This window comes from Pyxicephalus adspersus, chromosome 5 (assembly GCF_032062135.1).
Source record: "Pyxicephalus adspersus chromosome 5, UCB_Pads_2.0, whole genome shotgun sequence".
NCBI lineage: Eukaryota > Metazoa > Chordata > Amphibia > Anura > Pyxicephalidae > Pyxicephalus > Pyxicephalus adspersus.
The window spans coordinates 119,680,396-119,693,461 of record NC_092862.1 but is presented as its reverse complement, the minus strand read 5'-3'; the positions used below and the strand labels follow the sequence as shown (position 1 = coordinate 119,693,461).

At 37.2% G+C, this 13,066-nt stretch overlaps 1 protein-coding gene across 1 annotated transcript in view; it reads left to right on the top strand.

The window, feature by feature from the left end:
* PRKAG2 (protein kinase AMP-activated non-catalytic subunit gamma 2) overlaps positions 1 to 5,963 on the top strand; it is a 68,330-nt gene extending 62,367 nt beyond the window's left edge. The window contains 1 exon segment of the mRNA XM_072412582.1: positions 5,673 to 5,963. Within this exon segment, the coding sequence (XP_072268683.1) occupies positions 5,673 to 5,948 (276 nt within the window). The 3' untranslated portion in view covers positions 5,949 to 5,963.
* Positions 5,964 to 13,066: the final 7,103 nt, after the last annotated feature.

Sequence of the window (13,066 nt, the reverse complement as noted above, 5' to 3'; positions counted from 1 at the left end):
CACTAATATACTTATGTAATTTTGTTCTTCCAGCAGACAATACATTGTTTGTACACATCTGATAATCTGTACCACATGTTCTGTGTTATGAGCTTGAGTCATCGAGTGAGAAATATGAACAACTTTCCCTTCACTTTGTTCCTAGAAAGCAATAAGTGGATGAGTCATGTTACTGAATGGGAGTGTTAAATATGTTATGCAATAACATTAGAGTAGCATATTGTGTCTGTATCGACCCGATTCAACGTGTTAAGCAGAGTAAGGCTATACCTGTGCTATATACAAGGCTATACACAAGTACACACATGCACTAATTGTTTGAATTGTTTGAAAAGATCTTTCACAATCCTTTCCAAGGACAAAAGACTCCACAATGCATGACCAAGCCATGTACATACTTTTCCTGTATTTAAAAGGAATTTCCTAATATATGCAAAGGCGTAGTTATACTAAACGGTAAATAGTGCTTTTGTAATCTTCTGGTTGCCTGGAAGTATATTCCCCACTACACAAAAGGAACAGTATTTGTTTTTCTTTCCAGTGGTGCGCAGTGGTAATTTTAGGCAAGCAGTTGATATCCAGGAGACATTGACACCAGGAATCTGGTTGTTCTAAAGAGTTTTGCATAAATTAAGAAAAGTTTATCAACTCTAACAAACCAATAAGTTGCATGTGGAAGGGGCAGTATAGAAGGTGATGGGTGGGACCATGGTGATTTAATTATTTTTGTTTTTTACTTCTTAAAAAAGCTACTAGGAAGCTATTTAAGACCCTGTTCACATTGTAGGCTCATTGTAGAAAATGCTTAATATTCACTAGTGCTTTGGATTGGTGCTTTCTGGTGCCTTTACCAGGTATTGTCTTATTTATTCATTAATTGTATGAAATGTTGGTTGTCTCAGTCTAGTGATTTTAAGCATGTTCCTTTTGGCATTTTTAAAAAAGACGTCCCCTTGCATTTTTTCATTTTAATGATCATAAAATATGTATTTATTGCTTTAGAGTGCTGAATAATAAAACTTCTTTTCATCCAATGTTCTTATGCACTTTAAGATAGTTTCAGTACATAAATATGTGGCATGTATTACTTTTTTGTGATTGGGGGTCGCCGATCACTCATGCAATGCCTATATACCTAGCTGTGCCTCTAAACCTAGGGGGGTAAACCCAATATATCTGTTGGCTATATAAGCTGCCCAATGCAAAGTGTGCCAAGGTACATCATTGAATGATGGGCATGATAAACGATCTCCCAGTATTTGGGACATGACATAACAAAGGAAGTTGGTGCTCAAAGACTTTCCCAACAGCTGCGGTTGTGCATCTAAATAGGGAGCGGGTAGCTATTTATTGCCCAGCAAGTAGTGTATAATTTAGCATCAAGCTTTCCTCAAATCCTTTTCCTGGCTGCAGCTCCCCACTTAAAGCAGGAAAGGAATACTTTGCAACATGCTCAGCATGTCAGGGGCTACAGGTCTCAAACTGACTTGGATCTTAATGGTGGAGTAAATTTATTTAGGGTCTCCAGACAAAATTATCCTATTGGTACTGGCTCAGGAAGCCCCCCTTATTTCTAACCACCTCTGGCATTTTGGCCTCAGACCTTTTCCCAGTGATGTGGATTATGTTGAGCAAACTTGCTCTGCTTGTCACTTTTACGTGCTAGTAGTAGACGTAGCTTAGTACTGATAATACAAAAGCCTCTTTTCTTATAAACCATTCTCGGCACATATCTGATGTGTGTGGTTTTATCTCTATAGAATATAGTGGTGGAAATTCAGCAATGAATCATCTTTTCAGTCTTTATCTTTGATTCAGGATGATGCTAAAGAGATATCTTAAATTCTTAAACTTTAAGTATACTTTTTTTTTTTTTTATATGACAGCTAATAGTTTTTATTTTTTTTAATCAATGGGGCAACCATCAGAATCACTTTAGGATATATAAAACAATCTTGATAGGGATTTACCTGATAAGGAAATTACCAGAGGTAATATCTTTAGTTACTGCTACAACCAAGGCTGTGAAGTCTGTGTAGAAGGGACATTTTATGTATATGAAACTGTTTAAACACAGAGACTAAATACATAATCATTTTTATCTGGCCCCAAGGTGCAATTATTGCAATTTTTAGAATAGCCAGTGTCTTGAAACTTCCTGTAGTAACTGCTCACCTTCGTCTAGGCATCACCTAGACATGTAAAGAAGCTTTGTGAAGACAAAAATGTAACTCATTATGGTGTCCTACTATCAGCGTGTTCTGTCAGTACATTTGTCCTGCAGCAGCACAATATTGGCTTCTAAAGTTGCCCCTCCATTGTAAAGTGCTTTGAATTTGGACATTGTCCCGTGTTAATGTAACATTTAGATCTTTAATGTATATTATAATCTAGTTCCAATTTATGTATATTTTATAAAGTGGAAGCATCTGCTAAAATATTTGTTGACTGGAATGAGTCTTTCCCAACTATGTCATCTGCAACATGGCTATTTACAATTTTCTCTTGCACAGGTGAAGAAGCTTCTGCCCATCCATGGACCTCTCATAGAATTTCCCTAGTGACATACGATGATTGTCATGCATTCATTTCATGTCAAAATACGAGTATTTTCTTGGGTTGAAGGGCAGTTTTCATTCTTTAGGTTTCCATTTGCCTCCTCATCTGTATTGTGTGGATGGGCAGTTGCATGCATGTAGCTTGCAACGCTTCTGAGCTACTTTTTTAATCCTTTGAAGCCTTTGCATTCTTGCTGTCTTGTATGCTGAGAAAATCCACTATGATGTAAAGAATTACCTGTACATACAAGCCCTAAGACAGAGCAACATTCACTCATCCCAACCAGTTAGAATTTCTTCACTGCTCTGCTTTTAGTCCTTCAGCTTTACTGCAGTTCACACATTTTCATGCAGGTTTACTGATTACATCTATCGGAGTGCACAAGATATAAATATGCCTTTTTACATTCACCTGTGGATATATAAAACTTAATCCAGCCAGCTCAGACTCCAACAGACCAGAGAAAGCAAAGAATACAGGATTGAACCCTTACAGAAAATGCATGCCAGAATAGGTAAACCACGCAGAGGTCATACATTGCATAAAATACATATAAAGACTGAACTGTAAACATTAGAGTAAAACGCCTTGTGTAAATAATATATATGTTTTTATTAATGCAGGTTTCTGCCAGCATATTCTGTCAGCTGTCTCCTGAGCTCATGGACAGGGCTGTGCAAAGCAATGACTGACTTGCTTGTCTTGCAAACAGCTGCAGTATTCTAGGACAGAGCCTCTCTTCCCTTCTTATGGAAGGCGAGAAATGTGGTCTTTGCCATTGCTGCCCTCTACAAATTCTAGTTATCTGAGTTATTGACCCAGAACAACCAAAATTGGAAAATTCAGAGTGAAGTCAGAACTCTTCTTTTCCTTCTCTCCCCCACTCCAACCCTTTCTAGCTGGGCGCACCACCCGGCACTTTTCAGTGACCACCTGGCTGCTTGTGGTGGTTACTGAAGATTTGGGTCACAGTACAGGCACTGCCACCTGCCTACAATTTCTTCCCACCCAACTTAAAAAAAAAATTGGAATTAAACACTGCACTGGATATGTTTATTAAGGGGCAAAGTGACAGGGGTCACTTTTTTGCCTAACCTGTTGGCCCACTTACACATTTCCTGTGCACTCCAATCCCTGTATTAGCTGTGTTAGATGGTATTATGCTCTTGGAGTATTTGGGCCTAATTCAGGACCCATAGACTGCTTCTTTAAAGGAAATTGCATGTTTTCCCATACCTAGATATATTCAGTTTGCAGCAGGTCTAGTGCAGAAGCAGACTGATGGGGTGGAGTATCTAAAGGGACTGTCACTTTGTTCTAATTAGGCAGTCTTCAGTCTCTTTTCAGGTTTCTCAGGATGGCTGTTAGAACCAAGTCCTCCATCCCGTGCTGAAAGCTGTCCCTTCCAGAAAGTCCTCTTCATAGGTTTATATTTTCTTTTAAGCCAAACTTTATCCGAATTTTAGAGATTTCCCACACTCTTACTGTGCATCTGTTTAGAGAGACAAACTTCCTGGCACCTTAAACTTGGTGCTTGTACCTTCTGCTCTACACATACTTGTCTATTGCTAATGCTGTTTAAGCTCTGTATTGGATTATGGGGTGGAGTAGTTCATGCCAGAGCTCTGAGTCAGAGCTAAAGTTGTGGTTCAGTTTAAATGAACAATGAGAGTATGCAGCTCTGTTATGAATGGTGTGACTTAGAACTGATTCGCAGGTATGCTGTTAATCTAATTTAATTTTCCTGCTTGGATATTGTCTCATGATTAATTGTTTTGACATTTCCTACCACCTAATATAAATGTGTGGTTTGCTCATGCATCAGGTTTACATTATTACTGCCCCCTCCAACAATACCTTTTATTGCTTCCAGGCGATGCCACACGAGAGTGACTTCTCAAAACAAAAGTATGTCTTGAAAATGTACCTGTGTGCAATAAAAAAAAAAAAAAAAAGTATCATGAACAATACCTAACTATGTTGTTGCCTATGATGACCATTTGTAATGAAAATCTAGCCTCTGTTCATAGTTTATCTAAACTCTGGGTCTGTTTCCCCTCCCACACCTTCTCTCCCTTCCAACTAATCTGTGGCATAAACATTTACAAATCCCCGCTCATATATGCTATTTAAGGCAGGTTTGCACTATTTCATTATACAAAAATAACAAAGCCACACTGATAAATATTCCTCATTACTGCTTGCAGTCAGTGTTTAGATATTGGGTTTATAATCTATGATTAGACATAGCAGTTTGTGCTCCCATGTCAGTAATATTGAGTCCTAGTAGACCTTTGACACATTTTCTGTTCATATATAACATGCATGATATGGGGACACTGCATGATATGGAAATCATTCTCTCTGATTTTCTTAACCATACTGCCACCCCATGGTAAAGAACAGGATTACACTAAAGTTTCTTTTCTGTATTTATACTTTTAAGGCAAAAAAAAAACTGTATTAGGTTAGTTACCTAGTGTTTAATTGGTCCGTTCTCTTTGGTAAGCATTGGTAGGTGTACTTAGTAAAATTTGCATTTTAAAACCTACCTATTTTTTCTTCCACAAGAAGGTTTTTCAGTAACTGTGTCTTAGTAATCTTTGTATGTCACTGAAAATTAAAGTATCTATAGCCTAAATTCTTTTTTTGGGTATGTGCATATATGTGTTTTTGTATCTATAGTAGAATTACACAGACCATGAGCTTTCTGGTGGAAACTTCCTGAATGGAGCACCCTTAGTATATCAGGCTGGTAGCGTGGTAATACATATGCTGAAAGGTGTCTGCTATACAAAAAAAATGCAGCCAGCTTATTCCACATATACTATTCTAGCCTACTGAAGGTAAACAAATAGGTTTCTGTAACATATGTGTAAGTACATTTAAATTTCTTTTTTTGTAATGACTGTAAAAAGAATCGTCAGATCTTGGATAATATCAAATAAAAGACTTTTGATACTGGCCAGCAAAATTTGTACATGTAAAAAAAAAAGAAAACACCTTACTGAAAAATGAAAATATACTATATGAGATTGGACATATTGTCCATGCATGTGTAAGACCTCTGTTGTCCATAATAGAGGAGTATAAAAAGTCTCTCTTGTTTTTAGGTGTCCGAAATGCCAAAGCCTGCCTTCATGAAGCAAAACTTAGAGGAGCTTGGAATAGGAACATACCACAATATTGCCTTCATACATCCCCATACTCCCATCATCAAAGCTTTGAATATATTTGTAGAACGACGGGTTTCTGCTTTACCGGTTGTGGACGAGTCAGGTAAGATACGGAAACATTTTATTGTGGTCAGATATTCAGCCGGAAGTCCCTTTGACCAAATAATTTGCAGTGGTGCTGCGGTGTTTATGGGGGTAGAGGCAATAGGTTAGGAAATTGAATAATTCATTGCTTGCATAGGGATTAATGAGAAGTCACTTCCAACATGCATATGATCTTTTTCCTGTTGCAGCCATACCCATTATTATTAGTTTGACATATCAGAATAGAGATACTTGGCCTACTTTCAGGATTCCTTACTTCTATTGCAAGGGTTTTGTGCTAAGGTATGGTCCTGGGGTATCGTGCAATGTTCTGTGTAATGCAGGATTCACCGGCAGGTGTGCTGGTTGGGGTTGTGTAAAGCAATGCACTGTATTGAATGTGAAAGTGTCAAATTCAGGTTAAAACTTATTTACTGTTATAGAGGCACAACATGCTTTGCTGAAGGCTCCATACCATAGCAAACCTTATTTTGATATGTGTCCATCCCTGACTTTTTGTTTTCCCATGTATGACATTTGATCTAGGCACATCACGCCATACGTTTAGGAAGGACCATGAAGAATGTTCTATTACTTTTGTATAGGTTAAGAAAATGTGAATAGTACTGGGTAGCACTAAAGATAAATTTAAAGGAAACCTGTATGAATCTAAAGGTTGCCATTGCTGACCTCTTTCTAATATTGCTAGTTACTTGTCTGACATATTATCCTCCGGCACTAGACTACAATAAATTTGCATATCAGGTGTTCTACCTTTGACTACCACATGACTAAGAGTAATAAATCTGCAGACAACCAGGAAATTAGATTTCTTAGAAGGTTATTTAGAATGGCAGTCTAATTATCCCAAGAACGTGTTTTCCTAAACGGCCAAAGCTAACAATTGATCTCAAGCTGTTTTGGTTATTGTAGACTTTTGAGATGAGAAATGTCTCCCCACCAAACCACTGGCAGACCCGCAGTGTCATTTGGTTTGTGTTGTATTTTTGACAACTGTTCAGTAGAGGTAAGATGACACAAACTCTTATGTTGTGGCTAAGGTTAAGAAATCTGCAGGGATCCAAAGTTCTTCAAATATGTTATTGTAGTGTCTGAACTGAACAACCATTTGGGTGGATTTGACCTTTACATATACCTAATCTTAACACTGTGTAATGTAGCCTTTGTGATGACTAAGAATCAACATATTTAGCTGGCAGACTTGGTCCTGGTAGGTGATATTGTTTAGGCTTTCTTTCACGATTTGTCCTGGTCACGGGTATTTATAATAGAGCCTAACAAATTCTTTGGTTACCATATTACTTTTATAAATACAAATTAAAGGCAACGTTTTGTGGGGAGAGTTTGTGCAGCACACAATTGGCTTTTACTGTCTGTGTTTGACTTTATAATAACACACAATGTGCCCCAATTAAGATCTCTTGGTACTATTATGTGAGGAGTTTCGCTGGAGAGAAATCTGAATTGCTTGTTCTTGTCCAAAGAGATTTTAGAAAACCTCAAGCAAGAGGGTGCTGGTCATTAGGTTGACGCCACAATGCAGAGCATTGCAGCCATTTCTAGACTTAATTTTCTCTCCTCTCCATATCTCCAAAATCATGAGGAAGCTTCTATATTTCAGCAAGGGGAAGGAATGATCACACTGCTTGGGTGTGTTGTTCAGTAGAGGCTCTGTGTTGTCTGCTCAAATCCGAATTTAAGAGCTCAGTAGATTTCTGGTAGGAACTGAGAGAATGTGTATGTATGGTGGAAATTTACAGAATTTATTATATTTTGCATACACTTTTGCTTCTCTCAAACCTCTCCCCACTATGTGACAGAAAATATTAAATCGATTCTGAATAACTAAAGAAAATTGCTTATTTAAGGCTGTTTTGGGGCCCTTAACATGACCGTTGTCTGATATTAAAGGTTTTTCCACTTGTATCCTATGTCTAAAGTCCATATGTACGAGACACTGAACAAGAATACATGTTTATTTATTTTTTAGTTTAATTCACCATAGTTGGGGAATAATAAATGGATTCACCATATCAATAAACAGATGATTGTTAAAGAAGTGAACATTTTTTCTATTGGTTTATCTTTGTGATTGTGTGGCTAGAAAAAAAAATATTAATCTCTCTCCTTGAATTGTCTTGCAGCTTGCTATGAAATATACTGTACTGTAATGTAAATAAGTAGTTCTTGAAGATACAAAGTGCCACAGACTTATCTATATATGAATATATTTTTTGCATAAACTGTAAAATCATATTTGTACAATTTAAGATTTCTTTCTTTTTTGTAAATGGTGAGGTTTTTTTCTCCCCCATTGTTTGCTAAGGGTTTGGTGAGCTTTTGTAATGTGACAAGAAATTAAGGTAAATACTGGGCAACTTGCTGATCTGCAATCTGAAAGGTTCACACTGGGCAAAAAAGAAGATTTATAGTCTACTGTATTTTTATTTTGAATTGACTGATGCTATTGCAATGCTAATAAAATACATAATAATTACCTGGTTTAGGTTCCTCACTTGCCATTTAAGCTGACCTCACAATACAGAGATGTCTAAGTCTACTGGACTAAGCATTTTCTCCCCCTCTCCAAAGCATGAGATATCTTCTATATTTCAGAAAGGGGAAAGTATGACCACGCAACTTAGGTTTTCTTCAGCAGAGGCATGATGTTTGTCAGCTCAATTAACACAAGTATGGCAAGCAACTGTAAGGTGGACTTGTCTGGTTAGGGGATGTGGAGTAGTGTTATCAAAACTACAGATTTACTGTGTAATATTGTTGGTCAGGGTAAATGACAAATAACTGCTAATTCTTCAAACTTAGATGTGCTCTTTAAAGACAAAAGACAGGGTTTGACATAGGGGGGTCCAAAGTGTGCTGCTACACAAGGGCCATGAATCCTCCCCAGCCAATAGGGACCCACTGCTGGCTTCATCTGCCACTGACAAGTGACACGAATACTCACATGCACTGCGACTTGGTAGTACTGAAGTACCACTGATCTGGTAGTAGGCTTGACTGGCTCCATGTAACTTGGTTTGGCTTTCCTATGGATGTCACCACAATGGAGCCAACATATGACAGACTCTTCATGTTGGCTACACTGACATGAAGCGGACCAAGACCTCCCAGCCCTATTTACAGATCAAGGCAGCACCCTGCACAGCATATTAAACCCTGTATAATCCAAAGATTGTTATACTCCAAAGCTTTTATGTGGCAAGTTGATGAAAACTAAATATTACAGTGATACCATGTACTGGGTAACTCAAAAGTAAAACCTTATCTTTCAAAAGCCCTCACTTTGCAAGCAACTTTACTTATTCCGGATCAGGTTTTTCTACCCACCCTTTGGACCTATTCGTATTTTTGTATTGCAGTAACGTGTGGTATAGTCAGCTATCACAGATGTGCCAATGCCCCCTGTAGTCCACCACAAGGCACATACTGTGTTCTGCATTACGAAAGTCCTTTTTAAGTTCTGATTGGTTGGGATGCCCTATGAATGCACATGAATTAATGTAACTAATAGTATGAATGAGCCCTCAGTGTTTCATATGTAAACACTGTAGGCCAATCTGGCTTCGCTGCATTGTACAGTTCTCTCATTGTAAGAAAATTAACATACCCGTTGAAATATAGAGCACAGTGTTGGCCTTATCTGTAAACTGCTTCCTATATAAATAAGTTTTATCAAGTTGCATGCATTCATCCTATTGGAGAATAATAAATGGTCAGACTTTAAAAGAAGTGCCTGGATAATGAAATGTTGCATTGGCAAAAAAAGGAAATGAACAAAATTTACCCCCAAGCCAAATTCCTTCGACTTTATTTGAAATAAATGTTCTTTTGAGTTGGTGAGAAAGATGAGTTTATTAGAACCCTTTAAACCAACACAAAACTTGCAGGAAATAACTGCTTGGCAATTTTACAAGAGAGCTTTTCCCGCCATTGTTCAATGTTCTAACATTGTTAGATGAGAGCATCTTCTGAACAATGCAGTCTGTGTGATGGGATCAGTGTGTTTTGTCCTGAAGATTTCCATACATTTATACATCATCAGTGCAATGTGTATTTACAAGGCAATCATTTAAGGGGAAAGAAAATACCTGGCATATGACGTGGCCCTAATCCTTGCCCATACAAGCAGTAATGTGCAGTGAATTCCATATACCATACAGAGCCCATATTTTCAAACCAAAAACATAATGCACAACCACATTGGTGGATTTTTTTAAATGTGCATATAAAAAGTAAGATTTTTTTTTTCCTGCTTAGAACAAATTTCCTCTGGACACTCGCAATTTAGTGTTAAAAAGAATTGAGAATATCATTACACTGTGAGACTAGAAGACCATAAGGCTGCAAAAACGTGCAATTTTCGTTACTGGCAAATTATCTTTTTATGGTCTTTTTCAGCGACATAAGAGTGACTACTGTGTAATAATAATAAAAATTCAGTTGGTCTTTAATCAATATAATGACATACAAGATGCCAGCCACTGGGAGCTGCATGGGATCTACCCATAGAGACAGATTTTTGGGGGGTTTAACCTAATATTAAATCAGAAAGGTAAATAGCAGTCGACAGTCCATAGGTTGGATCTTATAAATGTTCTTTTTAAAACAATCTGAAGTGTGGAATCTGTTACTCGGGTATGCATTGGCTTTGGAAGTTCGCAACAGCCCTATAGACATACAATCCAGAAGATCAGCTCAGTGTGTACTTGGCCTTACTAATGACAGATTTCCCAGAAAACCTCCATATATTTTTTTTCTGCATAATGCACCTCTATATTAAAAAAAAAATAACTAGGAAGTGTAGAGTGGAATGTTGGCAAAATCTGTTTTACATAAATTATAGTAAAATAGGGGACTGAAGGTTTTGTCACATTTGCTGATTGCTAAAAAAAAAAAAAGTTTTAAAAGTAAAGTTGATAGATAAACCAGCAATATTTTATGTTTTCCTCATTTGTGGAAATAGGCAAAAAAGAATTTCCAGCTGTTGTATCTGATCTTTTTTTTTTTTCTTCACTCTCCTATTCGAGTTTATGGAGGGTGTATATAATCCAGCCAACTAGAGTGCAAGTGTTGGGATGAAAATTGAAGTAAATATTGATGGTTAAACCCCAATACTAAGCAGTGTAGAGGGGAACCTGCTGAGGTCTGATGTTTTGTATATTAAGGAATTGGGGGGTCTCATAAAAAGATTTCTTCTAAGGACACATCTGTCATTAAAGCATCACAGACTGACTAGAGGTACATATGAAAGAGCATTATGTATATACCTGTGCGTCTCATATATCAGTATTACATGTTAATAGAGTATTTATAATACATATGCAATGCAAGCATGGACTGTACAGCATTAACATATACTGCGAAAAATGAAAAATCTTGTTTTACAAATGAAAAATTAGCACTTTAATTAGTAAAATTGTACATTGCTTTAAAATTTGTTATACATTAGTACAGTACCTGAGAACATACTGTAAAATGAGATTTGATTGTACAGGTGAACATGTAATGGGTTCGGTAACAGTAATTTCAAAATAAATATTTGTTATGTGCTATATATCCTTTCATATGTATATATAATAGATGCAAATGTTCATGTTCAAGATTGTTAAAAAAAAATAACAGTAATGGCTTTTTAATAAGGCTTTTGTTAATAAAACATGCCTGTGTTTTATTAAAAAACAAAAACTTTTTTTACAGTGTTTTTCTTGTAATGGTTGTTAATATTATTGATATTACTGACTTAATGAGGAAATTCTATAATTAGGCTCCAATCATCACTACTGTTTTTAATCAAAATGTAGCTACAAATGCATGGACCTCAGATGTTATAAAGTGTAGATTTAGAGTACATGTATGGTGAACTCCAGCTAGGAATAAATCATTTATTAGATGGTCCACCTAAACATATTTGGCAGCTGAAATGGAGGTGTGTTGAGGTGCCATTTAAGATGAATAGCAGTGCCAAAAGTGTGTAGCAGTAACACAAAGTAAACTTCATGATTTTGGTGTAAAGAATCTGTTTGTACCGTTATTCTTCCACAGTCCAGGAGTGGAACCAACAAAACGGGGGGGGGGGGGATTGCAACACTATTGGGACTGATTTAATGATTAATGAGGATTTTTAAATGTAAAAGTGGTACATTTAAAAATACTCGGGTGATGTAGTTTGGGAAAAAGACTTGCCGATCTCACGCATTGGCTTTTTTTTCCCCCTTTTGACGAAAGGGCTCCTTGGGCATGTGCAGAAGGAGCACCCAAGAGCCTCCCGGGATGGGTGATGTAGGTATACTGGGAGGCTCCGCGCTCCTAATAATTAATTAAGGGGGAGGTGCTAAACCCTTTTTTGTTTTTTTTACAAACAAACATCATTTTTTTCTTAAGTGTCACCAATGATCATTTTGGCTGTCTGTAAGGGTGACATTCTTCCCACTGGCAAGGAATGTAAGAAGCGTTCCTTGTACCACCCACCACATCAATGTACCGTGAGCTGTGGATAATTATACCAGGAATTCCCGAAGACCTGAAAGTTTTTTTTTTTCAAGGGTTCCCCCATGTGATAAATGTCATGAAAGCCTGGGTAAATGCATGTATTATTTAAAGGAATAGGAATTATGGTAAATATTTCACCTTTCCCTACTCCTGCAGGATTCCCTCTTTAACTGGCTGCCCGAAGCTGCAACTCAGCTGCCTAACCAGTCACATCTCTCCAATGTCATCACATGCAAGACAGGACCCATAGCCCCTCCCATATATGGAAGGGGTCAAAAGCAAAGCGGGATCCTGACATTAAGCTTTCTTCCTATTTCAATCCAACTAGACAAAACAAATACCTAACGTTTTCAGTGCTGGAGTTATAGCACCTGGAATTCAGCTCTAATTGTATATTGTATTAAAAAAATGTATTTAAAAGGAAATAGAGAAAATATAAATTATGACATGTGTTACCATTTTGATTTGCATCTCCTTTACATTTATAAAAAATCCTGCTAAAGTTCAAACAGCCATTCTATTGGATAGAAATATTATGGTTTGTAGGTTTTCCACTGCATAAATGTATTGGTTAGTGAGTAGTGGGAGAGGTTTGAAGAGATAAATAAAAGCTGAGCCTACTCTGCTCAGGGGCAAATAAGTATTAAACACAGTGTGCAGGGGTCAGGGGCTTATAATACATAGCTGGTAACAGGGTGCAGGGGTCAGGAGCTTAT